A 20,778-nucleotide genomic window follows, 5' to 3' on the forward strand; every position below is an offset into this window, starting at 1 on the left:
CCTTCAGCCATACTGTAGTGAAATCAGTAAGACAGGAAGCCGGGCTAGCTTATTCAGAACAGACATGGGGGGGAGGGACCCAGGGCCCACCTCATAGCAGTCAGTGTGGGAGCCATTATACCCTTTGACCCCTGACCCAACTATAACATATAAGTGACCACGCTTGCAGTTCTTCATTGCAGTCAGTTATCTGTAAAAATTTATGTCACAAATATTCTCCCATGCTCTGGTCAACATCTCTTTGCAGTAAGTTTTGCTTCTTTACACACTGTAGAGGGCAAAGTGCTGATTAAGTGAAGACCTCAGCACACAGGCCAGGCTGAAGGAGGCTGGCCTTCGTAACAGCATCTCCAGAACTTTCTGTGTGGACAGTCTGATGGTGCCCTGGGCTCTCAGGAATATGGCCTGAATCTCAGCTCTGGGTTGTTTGGCTCTCAGCTTTGCTGACTAATTTGAACTTCCAAGGAAGTAGGAGAGTCCTATTGAGGAACCTGCATGCTGGACACTAGGTAAATGCTAAGCCTGCAATACACCCCTGGTTCTAAGCCTCTCAGAGAGGAGCTGGTTATATAATCAATGATAGACTAGATGCAAGAATGTTTAAAGAACATTAAATTCTTGACTGGCAGTCAAGTGCGTGGGTGGTAGACCAGTTCTCCAGAATGCATCTTAATCCCAGTATGATTTATCAAGAATGTTACTTAAGCATTTCATCCCAAGTGCTAATCTCTTCCTGCAAAGGGGCTGTGCCTCATACCATCAGAAAACCCAAAAAGAGACAAAAATAAGCCAGATGTGGTAGCACACACCTGTAATCCTAGCACTTGGAAGGCTGAGGTAGGAGGGAGACTGATAGAAGTTTGAGACTAATTTGGGTCTCATGTAGCCCAAACTGGCCTAGAATCTTAAAAAAAAAAACAAAAAGTGTGTGTATGTGTGTTTGTGTGTGAGCACACACACGCGCACGCATGTGCGCTCTATCTGCATGTATACCTGCATGCCAGAAGAAGACATCAAATCCCATGTAGATGGTTCTGAGCCACCATTTGGGTGCTGGCAATCAAACTCAGGACCGCTGAAAGCAGTGCCCTTAACAGTTGGGCCATCTCTCCAGGAGCCCCACCCCCTTTTAAATTTATTTATTCATGTATTTTATGTATATGAGGGTTCTGCCTTTATACATATTAGAAGGGAATCAGATCCATTATAGATAGTTGCTGGGAACTGAACTTAGGAACTCTGGAAGAGCAGGCAAGTGCTACTAACTGCTGAGACATCTCTCCAGCCCCTAGCATCTTTTATGTAGCCAAGGCTAGCCCTGATCCTCCTGCCTCTGCCTCCCACATGGTAGGATTATAAACCCTGGTTCAGCTCCTTTGCAAACACTTTTTATAATAGGCCAGACAGAGTGTATGTTAAAGTTTGTTTTTTCTTCTCTCTTTCAGACAGGGTCTCGCTGTGTAGTCCTGGCTGGCCTAGGACTTGCTATGTAAACCAGGCTGGCTTTGAACTCACAGACATCTGCCTGTCTCTGCCTCTCAAGCACTGGGATTAAAAACATGCAATATTAAACCATGGAACACACAGTTGTAGTCCCAGCATTTTTGAGGTGGCTGCAGAGTTCAAGGACGGTCTTGGCTGCACAGTAGGTTCAATGTCAGCTTCTGTGACGTGAAACCTTGTCTCAAAGCAAAAGCAAAGAAACAAACAACAAAACCCAACCACCACTACCAACAACAAAACCCAAAAAACCTACCAGCTTCTTCCTTTAGAATATACCAAATGGCAGATGACACTGATGCAACCAGAGGACTGGGTGGGTGGGTGGGGGCTGGGTGCCCAGGCTTGGGATCTCAGCCATCCATCTTAGAGGCCAATTTGAGGCCCCAGGGGTCATGGAGGTAAAACTGGAGACAATGAGTGGATCCCCTTCACTAAGCTGGTCCACCTGGTTAAGGACACGGAGATCAAGTCCCCGAATGAGATCTAGCTGTTCTCTCTGCCTATCAAGGGACCTGTTGTGATCACTGATATTTTCTTGGGAGCATCCCTAAATACGGGCTACAACAGTCATGTTGGCCTTGGTGTTAGTGTTTGAAGGAGGTAACCTGTGCCATCCAAGGGGCCATCATCTTGGCCAAACATTCCATCCTCCCTCTGCAGACAGGTTACTGTAGGGACAGGATTGGCAAGCCCCTCCTGGTGCCATGCAAGGTGACAGCCACCGTGGCTCTGTGCCTCATCCCTGCCCACAGAGGCCATGGCATGATCTCTGTTCCTGTCCCCAAGAAGTTGCTTCCACAGCCAGTGTTGATGATGCTACACATCAGCCAGAAGCTGCACTCCGACCCTGGAAAACTTTGCCAGGACCACCTTGAAAGCCATCTCTAAGAGCTACAGCTAACTGGCCCCCAACTTCTGCAAAAAGACTGTGTTCACCATGTCTCTCCAGGAGGAATTCACTCATCATCTTGTGTAAATTCACACCAGAGCCTTCACTGAGGGGACCCAGGCTTCATAAGGGTTTTTACACCAGAAAGTGAGGGAAGTCTGAGATGAAGATGAAGAGGAAGGAAGGAAGGAAGAAAGGAAGGAAGGAAGGAAGGAAGGAAACAAAAAAGCAAACTTGGACCAGATCATGATTATCTGCAGTTTGTTTTTCGAGTCTGGGCTGAATTCACAGCTGCGCACCACCCCTGGCTGCATGGATGTTCTTTAAGAGAATGCTAATGAGCTTGAGATCCTGCAGCCTGCTGACCTGCTAAGCAGAACATTCTGGATGTGAGGAGACTGCTGCCGGTAAAAGCCAAGATGACCTCTGGCTATTGTTATAGCTCCATCTGTTATCCATCTTGTATCTGACTTCCTCACAACCTTTAGATACAACTCTAGAAATAAGCTTGAGTTTAGCCTCCATTAATCCTAAAAGTAAAAAAATGGCACAGACAATATCCAAGTAGATCCCCTTGCTCTGGGCTAGCTCACCAACCTGATCGCGCCATCTATGTGCTTTGTAAACATGCTGGCTGATCATTCAGATTATCTAAATCCATATTTTCTGACCTATCATGGCCGCTTGTAATTGGCTCAGAATAACTGCTTTGTTATTTCCTTAAGCAGAGTTGATTTTTATGGTGACAAATGAGAAAAACAAGCAGGTTTTGGAAACAGTGCTTGGCTGGGATGCCATACTCATCCTTTCTGACTGGCTTTGGGCAAGACTACAAGATGTTTGGGCATCAATTACTGTTGGGACAGTTTTTGTCTTATAGGGGTTACAATTGGTACAATCACGAATATAAACAGAACCTCTGAACCACAATAAACACTTAGCTATGCAAGTAGTACTGCCATTTCATCAGTAAATAGGGAGTGTGTCTGGGTGGGTTAGGATGAGATTTGTATTTTATTTTTGGTTGTGAGCCTAGCCTTTAACGGCTGAGCCATCTCTCCAGCCCAAGATTTGTATTTTAATGAGTGCTTTCTGCTGGAGAGATGATTCAGAGGTTAAGAGCACTGGCTGCTCTTTCAGAAGAACCTAGGTTTGATTCCCAGTACCCATATGTCAGCTCACAATCAGCTGTAAACTCTAGTTCTGGGGGACTTAATGAACGGTCTCTCTGGCCTACATGATGGCAGGTATGCATGTAGTGCACAGACATATATGTAGGCTCATTCATACACTTAAAAAAAAAAAGATGGAGATGTTTAAACTAGAAACAGAAAACCAGTGAGCCATCACAGGGGTGACCCAGAGTGGGAAGAACACGGAACAGATTCCAAGATCCAAGAAGCAGATTCCACAGGACAACAGCTCCTTGGGAATGAGATTTTGTCTCATTTTGGAGACAGTGTCTGACTCAGGAACAGTCTGGCCTTGAACTCCTCGTCCTCAGGCCTCCAATTCCCCAGGGCTGGCATTACAGGCGTGTACTACACAGGTTTTGAAAAGAGGTCACCTTAGACCTCTGGCATGGGTGTGAAGAAGACATCAAAATCTCAGGGCAGAAAAGATAAGAGGTCCCAAGGAAAAGCTGGGACGGCAATATTTTATGTAGCCTCACAGCCAAAGAGCAAGCCTGGGGTACCCACACCATTGTTTTATTGTTAAGAGACACAAACAGCAGAAATTGCTTAGACTACAGTAGACACTTGCAAAAATCAGTAATTTGAAGTCAATTTTAAAAAAATTAACACTAAGAAAAAGTTTGGTTAAGAGAATTTAAGCTGGGTATCGTGGCAGGCAGCGGCTATCCCATCACTAGGGTAGTAGAAACAGAAGGATCTGCAGTTAGGGCCATCCTTGGCTACATAATGAACAAAGGGTCGGTCTGAGCTTCATAAGAACCTTCCAAAACAAAAACATACACCAAAGGAGGAGGAGGAGGAAGAAACCACAACAATGGAAAGAGCTTAGCTGGTTTTCTTTACAATTCTACAATCATGCACGCTTCACAAAACAGAGGAGCTTGGTTTTGCCGACAGAAAAAGGCTATAGAAAGCAGTACATTTCAAAGTTACTTTCTCTCGAGAGTGGCAGGCAGGGCCAGGGCGTAAGAACTACAGAAAAGAACAGATTGGGCAACGGCAGGCTACAACCGAAACTGTCCTGTCTGGGCAATTTGGCTGCTTTTTCCCTCAGGTCAGATAAATAGCTCAGTGGCATTGAACATTAGCATGACTGACTCCATTTTGACCTCTCACTGAATTTCAGAATGCAGTGAAATAGCTCAGCCCAATGATTTACAGAAACAAATTTCATTTTTCTTTTTCTCATTTTTTTTTTTCTCCTTAACTGAGGATAAACCCAGGGCCTGGTGCATGCTGGGAAAGTGCTCTACCACTGAGCTACACCTTCAGCAGGGAGTCACAGTTCTTGCCTATGAATGTCTTTCTTCCCACAACAAACAATTAAGACCAGCCAAGAAGGAGGAGCCAGCCCCCAAATGTACCGGGTATACACCCACCACACAAATCTTTGGTTCGTAGTTATGTGAGGAAAGGTTTAAAAAAAAAAAAGCCACCCCAGCTTGGAGCAGAAGCAGGCAGAGCCACAGCCTTCTATATGGACCTTTCTGCTCTGCTCAGGCTGTTTAGACACACAGCAGCATGGGCTGGGCTGGGGGGGGGGGGGGGAGGCGGTGTGCAACTACCACTCATTCTGAAATTTTTGATACATAAGGAAGAGAAGCTTAGCTAGAGACTAAATGGCAGATGTGCAGACAGGCACGAGGGAATGTGGGACAAGGAAGCTGGTGATTCTGAAGGAGAATTCAAATGGAAAGCTATTTCTGCCACCCAAATCAACCAACCCTTCAGATGCCCATCTGTACATCTGCCCAAGCAGATCGCTGCCTCCTAGTGGAGGAATCGTGAGATCAGGGAGAAAACCAGACAGAGACCAGAGTTTGGCAATATCCCCCCCACCCCCCACATGAAGGATAGAAAAGGATGGAAAAGCTCAGTATATGCCTCTAATCCCAGCACTTGGGGCTGAGGCATGAGGGCTAGCCAGGCTAGCCAGACATACATAGTAAGACCCTGTCTGAAAATATAAATGAATGAGTGAATGAAAGCAAGCAAAAGAAATTACACTGAAGTACATTAATGTACAAACATGATGACATATGTGTGTGTGTGTGTGTGTGTGTGTGTGTGTGTGTGTGTGAGAGAGAGAGAGAGAGAGAGAGAGAGAGAGAGAGAGAGAGAGAGAGAGAGGGAGAGAGATGCCAGCACTTGGGAGGCAGAGGCAGGATGATTAGTCTAAGTTTGAGTTGATCTGGTCCACAGAGTGAGACCCTGACTAAAGGGATATCATTAAAGTGAATAAAGACGATTGTCTTTCTTTAAAATAAGGGTTCCTTTAAGAAGAGTGTGGCTGTCTTCATAAAATTCATCAGTCTAGCTAATGAATAGAGAGGAATCCTCCAAAGAGAAATGAATGCTGCGGTGGAAATACACCTGCCATAGTAAACGATACACACATTCAGGGAGGCAAAAGACGACGCGGCTGTTAAGTGCAAAGCGAGAGTCCCTTAAGTTGTTCAGATGCCACTGCCCTTGGCTAGAAGGGCCCACAGCAAGGGTAGCAGCCAAGACGGATGCTGCATACCTGTAGTTGTAGCCCTTGAGGCTGAGGCTTGGGATAGACAGGGGTCTAGATGATGATGATGATGATGACGACGATGAAGGCATAGGTGAGTTCAAGGGATACGTAGGAGTGTTTGCATGAGGATGAGGTTTGGCTGTAGTTGGACAGGCAGTTACCTGCCGGGTAGATAGCCTTGCAGAAATGTTTTCTGTACAAGGTTGTGGTATCATGGTAGATACTTTGATGATACAGTCAATGTGACAGCTTTCCCTTTGTGAACCACTTTGTCAAGGTTTGTCACAAGCAATTTCATTTTAAATTCTGGCAACCTTTATCTAGTAGCATGCCATTTGCCCCCCCCCCCTTTTTTAAATGGTGACTTTTGTATTGATAGTACACCAACCCCACTACTCTTCCATGTATCCTACTCTGCCATGGTCCCTCAGGAAAAATAGATGGCAGTTTCACTGAGGAAATGCTCTTGACAGGTAATACCAATTATCGATGATATTAAACTTCAACCTGGGAATCTTTTCAGGATTTTATGTACAGAATCAGGAAGTTCCCACAGCACTCCTGCTGTCTGCGAAGGAAGCTCACTGGCTATTAATAGGCAAAGCATTTGTGCTGTTTTGCCTTGCCAGATAAACCAGATGCATTTTTTTTTCCACAGAAAACCAACTTTTCTTGAAAGAACTGACAAACAATAATTACTCAGGCTTGAATATTTTGCAAATACTTTCTAAAAATGAACAACTGAGCTAGGCGTAGTGTTACACATTGCAGTCCCAGTATTTAGGGGGATGAGGCAAGAGGATGGCCACAAGTCCAAGGCCAGTGTAGTGTGGTCACCAATTCTGGGCAAGGTTAAAGTGTGAAATCCCATCTCAAAACCAACCAACCAACCAAACAAACAAACAAAAAACCCACTAAAAAACAAAAACAAAACTGTTGACTCCTGTGTCTTGGATTCCTGACGCAAGCTAGAGTCATCTGGGAAGAGGGAACCTCAACTGAGAAAATGGCTCCCCCAGATTGCTTTATGAGCAAGCCTGTGGTGCATTTGCTTAATTAGCGATTGGCGTGGGAAGGCGCAGGTCTCGGTGGATGGTGCAGCCCTAAGGGCAGGTGGTCCCGGGTGTATAAAGGAGAACCCTGAGTAAGCCCTGGGCAGCAAGCCAGTAAGCAGCAGTCCTCCATGGCCTCTGTATCAGTTCTTGCCCTGACTTGCTTTGCTGAGGGACTGTGATATGGAACTGAAATAATATGTGATGTGCGATCTGAAATAAACCCTTTCCTTCCCAGGTCATGGCGTTCTATCACAGCAATAAAAAGCCTAACTTAAGACAATTGGTGTAAGGCCAGATCCCAGTGTGTGTGTGTGTGTGCATGTGTTAAAAGTTAAATTTACAGCTTCCTACATGCTAGGTGAGTGCTCTACACTGAGCTACAGGTCCAGCCAGGTTTTCTTCTTACACTTCGATCAGAACAGCGCACAGCACGAGACCCATGTGGAGACAGAATGGGACCCAGCTCTCCTGTTATGCACAACAGTGCATAGTTTTCAAGATGGCTCAGTAGGAAAAAGCACTTGCTACCGAGCCTGAAGACCTGAGTTTGGGCAGGTTGTCCTGGGTTCTATAGGAAAGCAGGCTGAGCAAGCCATGAGGAGCAGGCCAGTAAGCAGTGCCCCTCCACGGCCTCCACTATCAGCTCCTGCCTCTATTTTTATGCTGGTTTGTATTCCAGCCCTAAATCAAGATATATAAGCCACACAAGCCCTTCCCTTTCCAAGTTGCTTTTGTTCTTGGTGTTTCATCACAGCAACAGTAAGACAACTCCTGAAAGTTACCCTTTGACCTCCATAAGAGTGCCACGGCACACACCCCACACCACATAAGTGAACGAGTACGATTTTTAAAAAAATAAATCTCAACAGGTAACACGTGTCTTCTCACCAAATTTTACTACCAAAAAGTTCTAGCCTGGGTGTGGTGGTGCACACCTATAATCTCAAGTTCACTGTCGGCCTGGGGTACAAAGCAGGGCCTGTCTCAAAGTTCTTTCCCCATAATGTTTATGTTAACATACCAAGAGTTTCCTATCGGCATTGTGAAACAAATTATATTTAACACTTGAAGGGGGCAGGGCTGGGTCAGCGGGACAGAGTATTGTTCTCAGCACCTACACTGGGGAACTCACAACCATCACTAACTCCAGCCCCAGGGAATCTGATACCTCCCCCTTCTGGACTCCAGCCGCACCTGTATTCACATGTGCACCTTACACAGGGACACACACTTATACAGGTAGTTACAAATAAAAAAAATCTTTTAGGGCAGGACATGTGGTACACACATTTAATGCCAGGACTCACTAGGTGGGCAGATAAGCTCTCTCTATCACACACAGGGCCCCACACACCCAACAAATGAAGCCCACTCAACAGAGGGAATTTCAGACCAGCCCGGACTACACAGTGAGACCCAGCCTAAACAAACAAACAAACAAAAAATGTTAACATAAAAGTTAATGTACTTAAAAATAAGTAAATAAATAAACCCAAATTTTATTTCCAATACAGTAACTATTAATAGCTAAGTTCGGCGAGATCTTTAAATTTTAAGAGTACATAAGAGTCCTAAGAAGACTTAAGGGGGCAGGGCCAATGATGTAGCTCAGTGGGTAGAGGGCTTGCCTAGCCTTCAGGAAGCCCACACAGAACCATGAAAGGTGGCACATTTCTACAATCCCAGCAGTTGGTAGGTTGAGGCAGGAAGATCGGAGTTCAGGGTCAGCCTTGGCTACATAGCCTATATGGTCAACTCTGATGCCAGCCTGGAATACTTGAGACTCTGCCTCAAAACCACACACACACACACACACACACACACACACACACACACACACACACACACTAAAGACCACAATGCTGAGAGAAAGGGCACCCACACTGGCACAGAGCAGGATAAATCAGCATCCGGAAGTTGGGTTCCGGAAGAGAGCCCACAATGAGAAACCACCATAGTGTTTGAGGCAGAGGTCTGAAGTGCTGCAGGTTCTAAGTGCCGTGGACAGGCTGGGTAGGGATGACATGAGAGGGAACAGGATGTCACACTACCTGCAGGATCGCCAGGCCAGGTGTGAAGCCGGGAACTTGCTCCTTCATCTGAGTAACCTGGTTCTTCAGTCGCTCCCTGATTTGCCTAGACAGAAAGAAAAGGTGGGAGTTACCACTTACTTCCTGGGCGAGCCTAAGCGAGGCAGATCACTGGATACATTTCATGGAAAGTAAAACTCCCTTCACTGATGGACACTATTGGGTGTGCCATATCTCAATTTCCCAGACCTCAGTTTAACTGGGACTGTTCTCTAGCTTCTACTGACAGCAATTGAACTAAGAGGTTAGTATAGGGAGAGCTGATTTAAAATACCTTAGTTGGGGGCTGAAGACGCAGCTCAACAGTTAAGAGAGAACTGCTGTTGCAGAAGACGCAGCCGCAGGGCTGTTGTGATATGAAGGGCTGGGCATGGTGGCTCAGCTACTCGGGATCAGTTCAAGGTCTGCCCGGGTTACTCATGAGTTCAAGGTCAGTCTGGGCAATTTAAGAGGCTCTGCCTTAAAATGAAAAATAAAATTGGGATGTAGCAGTAATCCCAGTATTCAATGAGACTGAAGCAAATTACTGAGCATCCAAGGCCAGCTTGTGCTACATACAAGTACCAGGCAAACCAGTACATAGCAAAGACTTTGTCTCAACTTAAAAAAAATTCAGTTTTACTCAAATTTTCCAAATGTTATTTCTAGTTAGTGTCCTTGTTTTTTTCAAAGCATTCACCAACACAAAAATAAAGTTCAAAAAAAAAAATGGATAGATCATAGTTTATTGTTGATTTTTATCCAGATTTGACCTGGATCATGGACACACAGCTCTGCTGGGAAATAGGAACAAGCTATCTTGCAGCTGCTGAGTTCCTGCTTCCCAGCAGTCCCAGCCTTTGCTGCTCCCTGTCAACTTCAATGGGTGACGGCGTGAGGACAGAGCTGACGGCAAGCTCTTCTTTCTCTAACCTCTGCCCAAGGGCAGAGGGTACAGGCAAGGGTACGTGCATGCCTTTAATCCCAGCAGCGGGAGGTCAAAACTAGAGGGTCAGGAGTCTGAGAATGTCCTTAGCTACATGAGTTTGAATCTAGCCTGAGAATGCGTCTCCAAAACAACAAAAAAGGGGATAGGCTAGCAGAGGGGCGTGCGGTAGGCCAATGTTTCTACCTTATCCCAGCCTAGGCAAAACCTGCGCTGTACAACTACCAGTAAAACATTAAAAAAAAAAATGGCTCAAAGAAAGCAGGGAAAAAAAGAAAAGAAACAATGGTAGGACAGGGGGGGACTTCTGAGACCACTCCCTTGTCAAGTAGGAAGGCACGAGAGGTGTTCTGTACGCCACTCACAACTGAAACATGGGCTTGCAATAGGCCAGTGACTTTCCTGGAGCCAAGTGGCAAAAAAAAAAAAAAAAGAGCAAGTGCCAACACCTGGGAATGGGCCACCTGGATGGCCACCTGGAAATTGGGAGCAGTGGCCAGGACAGAAAGACTATTTCCTTCTGATGTAACAGGAGGCCATCATAAGGTTTTGAACACAGGCCACACGTCACTCGTACACTGTCAAACATTTGTTCTGGTTGGAAAATTGGAAATGGACCAGGGATGCTGCAATCTAAGGTACTAGAAAGGAACCACTGCCCTGCCAGGTCCAGGCCAGTGATGGATTACAGTGCCGATGACAAGTTAATTTTTAAAAAATGAGAGCATTCTAGATCCATCTGCAGGAAGCACCACAGAAGCTGTCAGAGGTACAAATGTACAGAAGTACAGACGCTGAGCTTTGGGGCTGTCAAATAGTGATGGAAAAACTACCAACTGGGAGTATTCTAAGGCCCAGGGCAGACTGCATATCGACACAGTTAATCTCCTTACCGAATCCTCTAAAAGTAAGTGGGCATTTGAGACTCAAAGTCGGAAGTCTAGGGAGAAATAAAAATAAAAATACTCAGCAGGTGGCAAAGCAATGGGAACTTAGCGCCAGCAGTGGTGAACTGGAAAACACAGGTTTTGCTCAGTAGGATAAGACCATAGAACAGAATGTTCCAGAGTTCTGTGCTACCATTTAAAAGAACCCAAGCTTGCATTTTCCTTTTTAGGGGAAAAAAGGTTTTAGTTGGAAACCATTTCCATTGGCTCTCCTCACCTTTTCCTAGCAGACAGCTCTCTTCTGTGAATGTGCGTGTTTTTGTGTATGCAGATATTTATATGTATCTGTAGAAGCATGCATGTGTGGGGAGGTTGGAGGCCAACCTTGGGTGTATTCTGAAAATCTCTTAGTGGCCTGGAATTCACTTAGACCGGCTAACTAGTAAAGCACAGAAATCTGAGTGCTTTCCCTCTCTCCCTCCCTCTCCCCCAACCCCCCCCACCTCTCTCTCTCTCTCTCTCTCTCTCTCTCTCTCTCTCTCTCTCTCTGTGTGTGTGTGTGTGTGTGTGTGTGTGTGTGATATATATATCACTGTGTGTATGCCATAGTATGTATGCAGTCAGAGGACAACTTGAAAGAGTCAATTTTCTCCTCTCATGGTATAGGTCTTGAACTCCAGTCATCCTGAAGTCAAGCCATCAGGCTTGATACCTTTTCCCTACTGAGCCACCACACTGGGCCCCTTTCTTTTTCTTTCTACTTCTATTACTCCGAGGAAGAAAAAGCTTGTGCTTTCTGGGTTGGAAAGCTAAAGAGCTGGCTCCAGCTGGAGCACTGGACGCTGAGGAGCTACAAAGGAGGAGCCCAGAGAGGAACCACAGGCTCAACCTCGCGTGTCTTCATGAAGCCGGCCTCAAAGCTATAGTAAAGTGAACGGTAGTAAGTTCTTCAGTTTTTATAGGCTAAATTCCCAGCAAGCCTAAGTGCAGTAGCAGACCGACTTCCTAGTCATTACAGTCTTGGCGTCATCAGCTGCGGGAGCCTCCATGCCTCTCCACTGCCCTGGGCAAGATCTCCCATGTAAGGATTTCAGAGCCAAGTGAGGCCAAAAGAAACAGCTGGAAACACACAGGGTCCCCGGAATAGAACCACTCACGCCAGGGTCATGGCACTCTTCACCGGCCACCTACAATCTAAGGGAGGACACTGTCAGTCTCCACGTCAAGCAGTCAGGACTGAAGTGTGCACGGACACCCAAAGCCACAGGGTAGTGCACCAAGTGTCTTTGCTTCTGACCAATGGACACCAGAAAAATAGTCATAGCCAAGTTGACCTGAGGCAGGAAGTGAAAACATGGACACGAGTGCGGCTTTAAGGTGCTACTGGCATCTAGTGGGTGGAAGTCGGAGGTGCAGGAAATAGGTTTGGTTCAAAATCGTATTCTTTTAAAAGTAGACTGTGCAGATGTGGTGGTGCACGCCTTTAATCCCAGGACTCAAAAGGCACGGGCAAGTGGATCTCTGTGAGTTCAAGGCCAGCCTGGTCTTACATAGAGAGTTCTAAGATAGATGGAGCTACAAAATAGAGAAGACTCCATCTCAAAAACCAAAGCAAACAGTAGTCTATAAGGCTGAAGAGATGGCTCAGTGGCACCTGCTGACCAGCCCGACAACCTGAGTTTAATCAATCCCGGGGACCCACACATAGAAGGGAAATAACTCCCTACCAGTTGACCTCTGACCTCCAAACACAGGCTGTGGCATGACACCAAGCTCCTCCCTTCCGCCCTCCACAAAAGTAACAGCAGACCTTGAACCCACTGCACACACAAAACTAAACAGAATAAATTTTTGTTGTTGTTGTTGTTGGTTTTTCCCAAGAAAGGGTTTCTCTGTGTAGCCTTGGCTGTCCTGGACTTACTTTGTAGACCAAGATGGCCTCGAACTCACAGCATTTCGCCTGCCTCTACCTCCCAAGTGCTGGGATTAAAGGCGTGCGCCACCATGCCTGGCTTAATTTTTTAAAAGATATGTTTATGTGAATGGGTGTTTGCCTGATTACAGGTAAGTGTGCCATGTGTGTGCCTGGCACCTGCAGAGGACAGAAGAGGGTCATACCCCTGGAACTGGAGTTACAGATGGTTGGGTTGTAAGCTACCATGTGCTAGGAACCTGACCCAGGTCCTCTGGAAGAACAACGGGGTTCTTAACCAACTGCCCCAAGAAAAACATCTTAATAAGTTAAAAAAAAAATTCAATAGCAAATTATAGAGCAGCAGTGGCGGCTCCTGCCTGTAATCCTAACACTCAGAAAGCTGAGTGGGGAGGACTGTTATACTTACAGGTCAGCTGTATACTGGTTAGCCTGGGCTACAGAATGAGAGCCTGATAATTAATTCCAGACTAGTGAGATAGCCCAGCAGATAAAAGAGCTTGCTGCCAAGGCGGACGACCAGACTTCAATCCCTGGAATCCCCACGGTGGAGAGTGAAGCAGAGTGAGACCCTACCTCAAAATAGACAGACAGATAGACAGACAGACAGACAGATGGGTTATAAATTCATTCGAGAAGGGTAACAAAGAGAAAAACACCATCAGAATCCCAGTGTATTCAAAGTAGGGTAAGATTCCTGCACAAGTCCGCCCCCCTGCCTGCCACCTACTGCGGGAAGGAGCGGACCAGCGCCTACTCCAACAAGCCCAACATTAGGCATTCAGAGCATAGGGCTGGGAGTGCAGCTCAGCGGCTGGGCTCCTCCTGCCTGGCACACACAGTCCCAGTTTCCCATGCCAGTCCTGCAAGAATACAGAACAGAACGTTGTTCAACCCTCCATCATCTTTTAAAGAGTCAGGCACCCAGATTTTTAAGTATAATTACAGGCAGGAGTGTGTTGCAATGTGATCTAATCTTAAAAAAATACTTCTGCAAGTCAAACAGAACACTTGGCTTCTAAGCCACTGTTTTGTTACAAGACAGAGTTGGGAGACAAGATGGGATGGCCCTGCATACAAAGGACCAGGAAGCTGTGGCCAACTATCGGCCAACAAGGAAAAGTCGGGCCAGTGGGTCTACCAGCATAAGCCTCACACCAGAGTTAGTCTCTCTATCAATACCTAACTGCAGACCTGCCTGTCAGAGCTGGTTACGACGACAAAGAATAGCTACAAGTCCCCTGTAAACCCGGTCACTATCAGCAGTGGCAGACATGGACGTCCAAATAATATCTGCTTGAAGAAGAGAGGGCAGGAGCTGGTACAAGAAAAAAAAAAAATCCCAAAGACCCACATTCCTGCTTTAGAGAAGACTAAAGGAAAACCTTAGGTCAAGGGCTGGGGCGTTAAGCATCTGCGTTGTTCCCAGCCCCCACAGACTCCTGTAACTCTGGCTTCAGAGGCTCTGACATTCTCTTCTGGCTTCCATGGGTATAGACACACATGTACACATACATATACAGTGAGACACACACACAATTAAAAATAAAATGAATCCTAATGCTAGGTGGTTGTGGCGGCGGTGGTGCATGCCTTTAACCACAGCACTCAGAAAGATGTGAGTTCAAGGCCAGCCTTGTCTACAGAGTGAGTTCCAGGACAGCCAGAGCTACACAGAGAAACTCTGTCTTAAAATAAACCAACCTCCTCCTCCTCTTCCTCCTCCAACAACAACAACAAGATACTACAAATTAACAAATACCTCAAAAATGGCTTTATGGAAAAACATTAAAAAAAAAAAAGAGTCTTTCATGTAGCCCAGGCTAGCCTCGAACTCACTATGTAGCTGAAAATGACATTTGAACTCCTGGTCCTCCTACATCTACCTGCCAAGTGCTGGGCTTACAAGAGTGCGCCACCACGCCCAGTTATAGAAGTCTTTTTAGAAATAAGAATTAAAAGTGCAGGCTTAATCACAAGCAAACAAAGGGAAAGCCAAACAGATCACACATGAAACAGAACAACCCCCTGGAAGAACTATGCTCTCGCCTAAGAACCAAAGCAAGATGGTTGTGACACCGGCAGACCTTCTCCTGCGCCATGCACCCTCTTATAGCGTTCACCCTTATTCCTTGGGCAAAGTTCACCTCCAAAGTCAGTTCTGCCACTTACTTAAGAGGGGCCACTGACTTTGCCATGGAGCCATCCCTGCTGACCCAAAGTGGTTATTTACTAACTGATGAGGTCAAAGGTCCAATGCACAGGCTACTCTTGGTTCTTGGTCTGGATCCTCCTTCCCCATAACACTGACAGAGAAATTCTCCAAGGAACTGAGTGTAAAAAGGCCTACGTCTGCTGTTCCTATTAACCTCTTTTCTCTCCTATCTAGGATAGGTAGGTTGGAAGGGAGGTATAATCAATAAATAACCTCAAATAAAGTAGGCCTGAAAAAGTTCAAAGCCCACACCTCACCCACACACAAAAGCTCCAGGATAGTATAGGTTATATAGTAAGCTTTCCCCTTCTCCTCCCAAAACAAAAACAAAAACACAAAAGGTTGAGTCTAGTGGCAGAATGCTGTAATTCTAGGTAAGAGGATGGGGCCCAGGACAGCAAATTTGAGGCTTGCCTGAGCTACAGAGCTAGTTCTAGAACAGCCAGAGCTACACAGAGAAACACAGTCTTAAAAAAAAAAAAATCAATCAATCAAACAAGCAAATAAATAAAGGACTAAGGAGATCATAGCTCAGGGTAAGTATTAGCCCTAGCTTTAGTCTCTAATACCAGGCAGAGGTGAGGATGTCTTTGGCCTAGCAAAAGGAAAAGTGTGGACAACCTATGTACATACAGCTCTACCGTCTCAAGCTGAACGAACACCTCTGGTTCAAGATCCCCACAGCTATGGCCCAAGCCTCCAGGCCCAGATGGAATGACATAAGCAAGGCAGACCCTCTCTGCTACCAGAACTCTTGTTCTCTGAGAACTGTCAACAGGCATAACAGCTCCTAGAGTCACGCTCTGCGGGAAGATCAAAGTGACAAAGGCCACCTTAAGAGTGTAACGGCTTTGATCCCTGGAGCCTGCAGTGGAGGGGAAAGGGGAGGTGGGGGAACATCAGACACTCTGGCCTCCATATGTGTTCCATGGCACTAGTCTATCAGTGCTCACACACCCAATGATAAATTAAATTAAAAAGAAAACTCTTTATGGTTGGCTGATATCATTCAAAAGCAAAACACTTGCCTAACAAGGTCTTGGGTTTGAATCCCAGCACTCACCAAACAAATAAAAACCTTAAAACTAGGTAATGGCACAAGCCTGCAATCCCAGCATTCCAGAGGTGGGAGGCAGCAGGTCAGGAGTCCAGAGCTTTCTATTTACATAGTTGAGTTCAAGGCAAGCCTGGCTATATAAGATCCTGCCTCAAAAAGAAGAAAAGAGTTGTTTCTAAGCACAAAGAAACTTAGGTCTTGAATCTGGGTCTTCTGTAAGAGCAGTAAGTGCTCTTAAGCACTGAGCCACTTCAGATGAATTAATTGTACTGATAAGAACTGGTCACTATTCTTTGGAACAATGTAAAAAGTTAGCTTATTAGAGCCTGATCTTGCATGTCCCACCCAGCCCCTGACAGAAATGTGCACATTACAGTGTTCTACCAGAAAAAAATGTTCCACACCCACAAATACCTGGAACAGCCAGGCTTGATAGTTCAAATTATTAATCCAGGACACTTGGGGTGCAGACAGATAAGCCTGTGAGTTTGAGACCATCTTGGTCTACATAGCAAGTTCCAAGGCTACATAGTTAGACACTGTTTCAAAAATAAACTGAAGCCCGGGCGTGGTGGTGCATGACTTTAATCCCAGCACTCGGGAGGCAGAGGCAGGTGAATCGCTGTGAGTTCAAGGCCAGCCTGGTCTACGAAGTGAATCCAGGAAGCCAAGGCTACACAGAGAAATCCTGTCTAGAAAAACCAAAAAAACAAACAAACGAAAAACAAAAATAAAGTGAAACAAAAGAACAAGAACAAAAAGTACCACAGCCATCTTTTCAGGACCAGCAAGTCGGGTGGTCTGCTCTTCCAGAGGACCTAGGTTCAATTCCTAGCACCCCCACATCAGCTCACTTCAGCTCTAGGGAATCTGACACACTCACACAGACATACGTGCAAGCAAAACACCAATGCACATAAAATTAAAAAAGAATTTTTAAATTACATGGTACCCTATGAATATGTTCAGCATATGTATCTATTAAAATTTTTTAAAATAAATTCAGGTTTTAAAAATTAACAACAAAATTGAACTGCCAGCACTAACAATCCCTTTTGTGGGTGTGTAACTAAAGAAAATTAAATTACAACCTTACGAAGAAGTCTGCACACTCAAACATTATTCACAACAGTGAAAATATGGGGAGAACCCATCCAGGTTGCCTGTGAGTCTTTAGGACACTACAGATTCTTTTGAAGCCAGGGCATCGTACATGCAGGGTAAGTCCTCTACCGCTGAACTAATAGCCTCAGCCTCAAGAGACAAGTGGATACAAAGAATGTAGACACACTGTGGACTATTACTCATCCTTGAAAGAGGAGACCTTGTCACCACATGGATAGAACCAGAGGATGCAACCCTGACACAGCCAGGAAAGTGATGCATAATCTCACTTACAGTGAAGCTAAATCCGAGTAGGCTGGAGGTAAAACCCAGAGGGATCTCAAAGAGTACAAAGTAGGAGACATGTTAGAGTAACAACCAGAGGACTGTGGGTAATCAAAGGATACTGTATCCAGGATTGTGTTGAGTACTGTGTATTTTAGCAAGTCTTGCAAAAGAGGTAACTACCCATGCATTTACTGCATTATAGTAACCATATATATTTACTGCCTATATGCATCCTACATGTGGCCAACCTCCAATATACCTACTAAATTGTTGTTGTTATTATTATTAATGTGCATGTGTGTGTATAAGTGTATGCCATGCCTGTACATGAGTACCCAGAAGACATCGGGTTCCCTTGGAACTGAAGTGTAATTACAAGCACTTGTGAGTGGTCCAGTCAGGGTGCTTAGAACTGAACTGAGTCCTTGGGAAGAAGTGCTCTTAACCCCCGAGCCACCTCTCCAGTCCCTACATTAAAGATGAATTTAAGAAAGAAAAAAATCCAGCCAGGCATAGTGGCACATGCCTTTAATCCCAGCACTTGAGAGACAGAGGCAGGCGGATCGCTGTGAGTTCAAGGCCAGCCTGGTCTACAAAGTGAGTCCAGGACAGCCAAGATAACATACAGAGACCCTGTCTTGAAAAAAAGAAAAGAAAAAAGTCCAATGTAGTAGCACAGACCCATAATCTCTGCATTTGGAAGGTGGAAGCACTGAATCAATGGTTCAAGGCCAGGCTCAGCTACATTTGAACTTGAGGCAAGCCTGGGCTACATAACACCCAGTCTTAAAAAAAAAAAAAAAAAGCAGCTGGGTTTGGTGGTGCATATTTTATTCTAGCATTTGTGTGGGAGGCAGAGGTAGGTGTATTTCTGTTAGTTCAAGGCCAACCTGGTCTACAAAGGGAGTCCAGGACAGTCAGAGAAACTGTTTCAAAAAACCAAAGATAAAGCTGGGCGTGGTGGCGCATGCCTTTAATCCCAGCACTCGGGAAGCAGAGGCAGGCGGATAGCTGTGAGTTCGAGGCCAGCCTGGTCTACAAAGCGAGTCTAGGACAGCCAAGGCTATACAGAGAAACCCTGTCTCAAAACAAAACAAAAACAAAACAAAACAAAAGCAAAAAAAAAACAAAGATAAATAAATGATCATAAATGATAAATAAAAGAAAAAAAGCACTCAGATGTATGTATTATGATTTCTAGTCCAAAAATCTGGGGTTCTTTCTTGCCTTCGTGCAAGATTCACCATTTAGTTTACATTTCTCCTCTCTGTTTACCCTGCCAGTCCTCAATAAAGGATCACTTTGCCCTGGGGTAGGTCTCACCACCATCCCCTCAAAGCTTCTGACAAGGCAAATGGTTTACTGGACAATCACTATTAGCCACAGCAGTCAATGAATAACCCAGTGATACCTAACATAAGAACAACCTTCAGCGAGGGCACAAACATACGCCTCTCTCTCTCCCCTCCCCCTCACCATTCTGCAGTACTCACTCCCCAATTAAAGCAGGGGATGTAGGCCAGTGGTTGAGCACTCTTAGGGGCTCAATTCCCAACTCTGTCTCCTTAAAAAGCAAAAAGGGCTTTACTTTCTTGGAGTACATTTGGCAAACATTTCCACTAGTTAAGCATTCAAATTTGCAGGGCCAGAACAGGTGAGGTCAAAGGGAATGTGGAACGGACTGGCGTACAGGAGCTAAACTAAAAAAAAAAAACATAACTAGCCGGGCGCGGTGGAGCACGCCTTTAATCCCAGCACTCAGGAGGCAGAGGCAGGTGGATCGCTGTGAGTTCGAGGCCAGCCTGGTCTACAAAGCGGGTCCAGGACATCCAAGGCTACACAGAGAAACCCTGTCTCGAAAAACCAATAAATAAATAAATAAATAAATAAATAAATAAATAAAATAACTTTAGTATCAGGACGGATAGGTGGCTGCTAACGCGTGGAGCACGAGAAGGCTACAGTTGCAGCTGAGCTGTGCAGTGTTTCCCTGGCCTGTGGGAAGCTGAACACCGACCCGATGGAAGAGAAAGTTTTAAAAAACTGCATGTAGTGTAGTGAGGAAATGTGTTGGATTTTGAGAGACCCTCCAGGCCGGGAGTCAAGTTTTGCCACACAATCGAATCACCTTCGAATTGCAAGACAAGCAGCTATGCTGGGTTTCTGAGTTCTGACTCTCTAGGCAGCCCATGCCTGGGCAGAAAGATGCCAGCAGCTACACTTTTGAGAGCAAGGTCAGGTCAGGACTTGCCGCCAAAACGCAGGAACGCAGCCACCAGGCAGCCGATTGCAATCATACATTGGGCCAGGGGTGTGTTTCTCTAGCTTCAGGAAACTGATCTGCAGATACTAGGGGCCGTGTCGATGTTCTCTCTCTTTCTCTCTGCCCACCAAGCCCATCTGACTGTGCAACAGCACCTCTCCTGCAGAGCCCCGGTGCTTGGGGACCCGCACGCCCTGCTCTAAGCCCACCACCCTTATCAGCAATGGCAGGTGCTTACGCGGAGACCTCCTTCCCGTTCAGGATTCCTGCCGGTGCCATGGCCTTTACCAGTCTGCTGCCCACGATGAAACACCAGCAAAAATCAGGTTCCAGTCCCTCCGCGCGAGCACTGGACGGCACAACCCACGTGCTCAGGGGACCTCCCGGGGAAATTCAGACACTGCGCTTGCGCCGCGCTTCCAGAACCGAAGGTGCGCAGGCGATCCGGAATGACGTCGTGACCCGCTGACAGCGGAGGCCTAAGGGAGTCTGCGGGAGCCGGTGGGCCCAGGCAGCAAGAAGAATGTCGCCGAAGACTGGCTGGCTGCTGTGACTGGCTGTGGAAAGAGCCTGTGCAGAGCCCGCTCTGATGGGCCGGGAGCTTCCCGCCTCGCCTTTAGCCAATCAGAGGTCCTGTCTAAGGGGCGTGGTGATAGGGGCGTGGTCTGCTCGGAGCCAGAGCAGGAATGGGCCTGTCTGAGCAAGTTCTCTTGACGCAGGCGACTTTTCTGGGTTGCTGTGATAGTGTCATGTGCAGTCGTATATCGTGGCGCGATTAGTGGGTCGTCCTGGATTTTCTGGGTAGGAGCTGTTGCGGGTCTTAGGCTGGTGATGCTGCTTTCCACTTTGTCAGTC

General features: G+C 46.1%; 1 protein-coding gene across 1 annotated transcript in view; it reads right to left on the minus strand.

Moving 5' to 3' along the window:
* The window catches only part of MTHFD1 (methylenetetrahydrofolate dehydrogenase, cyclohydrolase and formyltetrahydrofolate synthetase 1), a 61,724-nt gene extending 41,354 nt beyond the window's left edge, over positions 1-20,370 (minus strand). The window contains exons 1-2 of the mRNA XM_084791620.1: positions 20,162-20,370; positions 9,213-9,297 (exon numbers count right to left, since the gene is read on the minus strand). Of these exons, the coding sequence (XP_084647746.1) occupies positions 9,213-9,297; positions 20,162-20,202 (126 nt within the window). The 5' untranslated portion in view covers positions 20,203-20,370. The remainder of the gene's footprint in view (positions 1-9,212; positions 9,298-20,161) is intronic.
* Between the last annotated feature and the right edge of the window lie 408 nt (positions 20,371-20,778).

Source organism: Acomys minous (genome assembly GCF_964271855.1).
Source record: "Acomys minous genome assembly, chromosome: 8".
Taxonomy (NCBI): Eukaryota; Metazoa; Chordata; class Mammalia; order Rodentia; family Muridae; genus Acomys; species Acomys minous.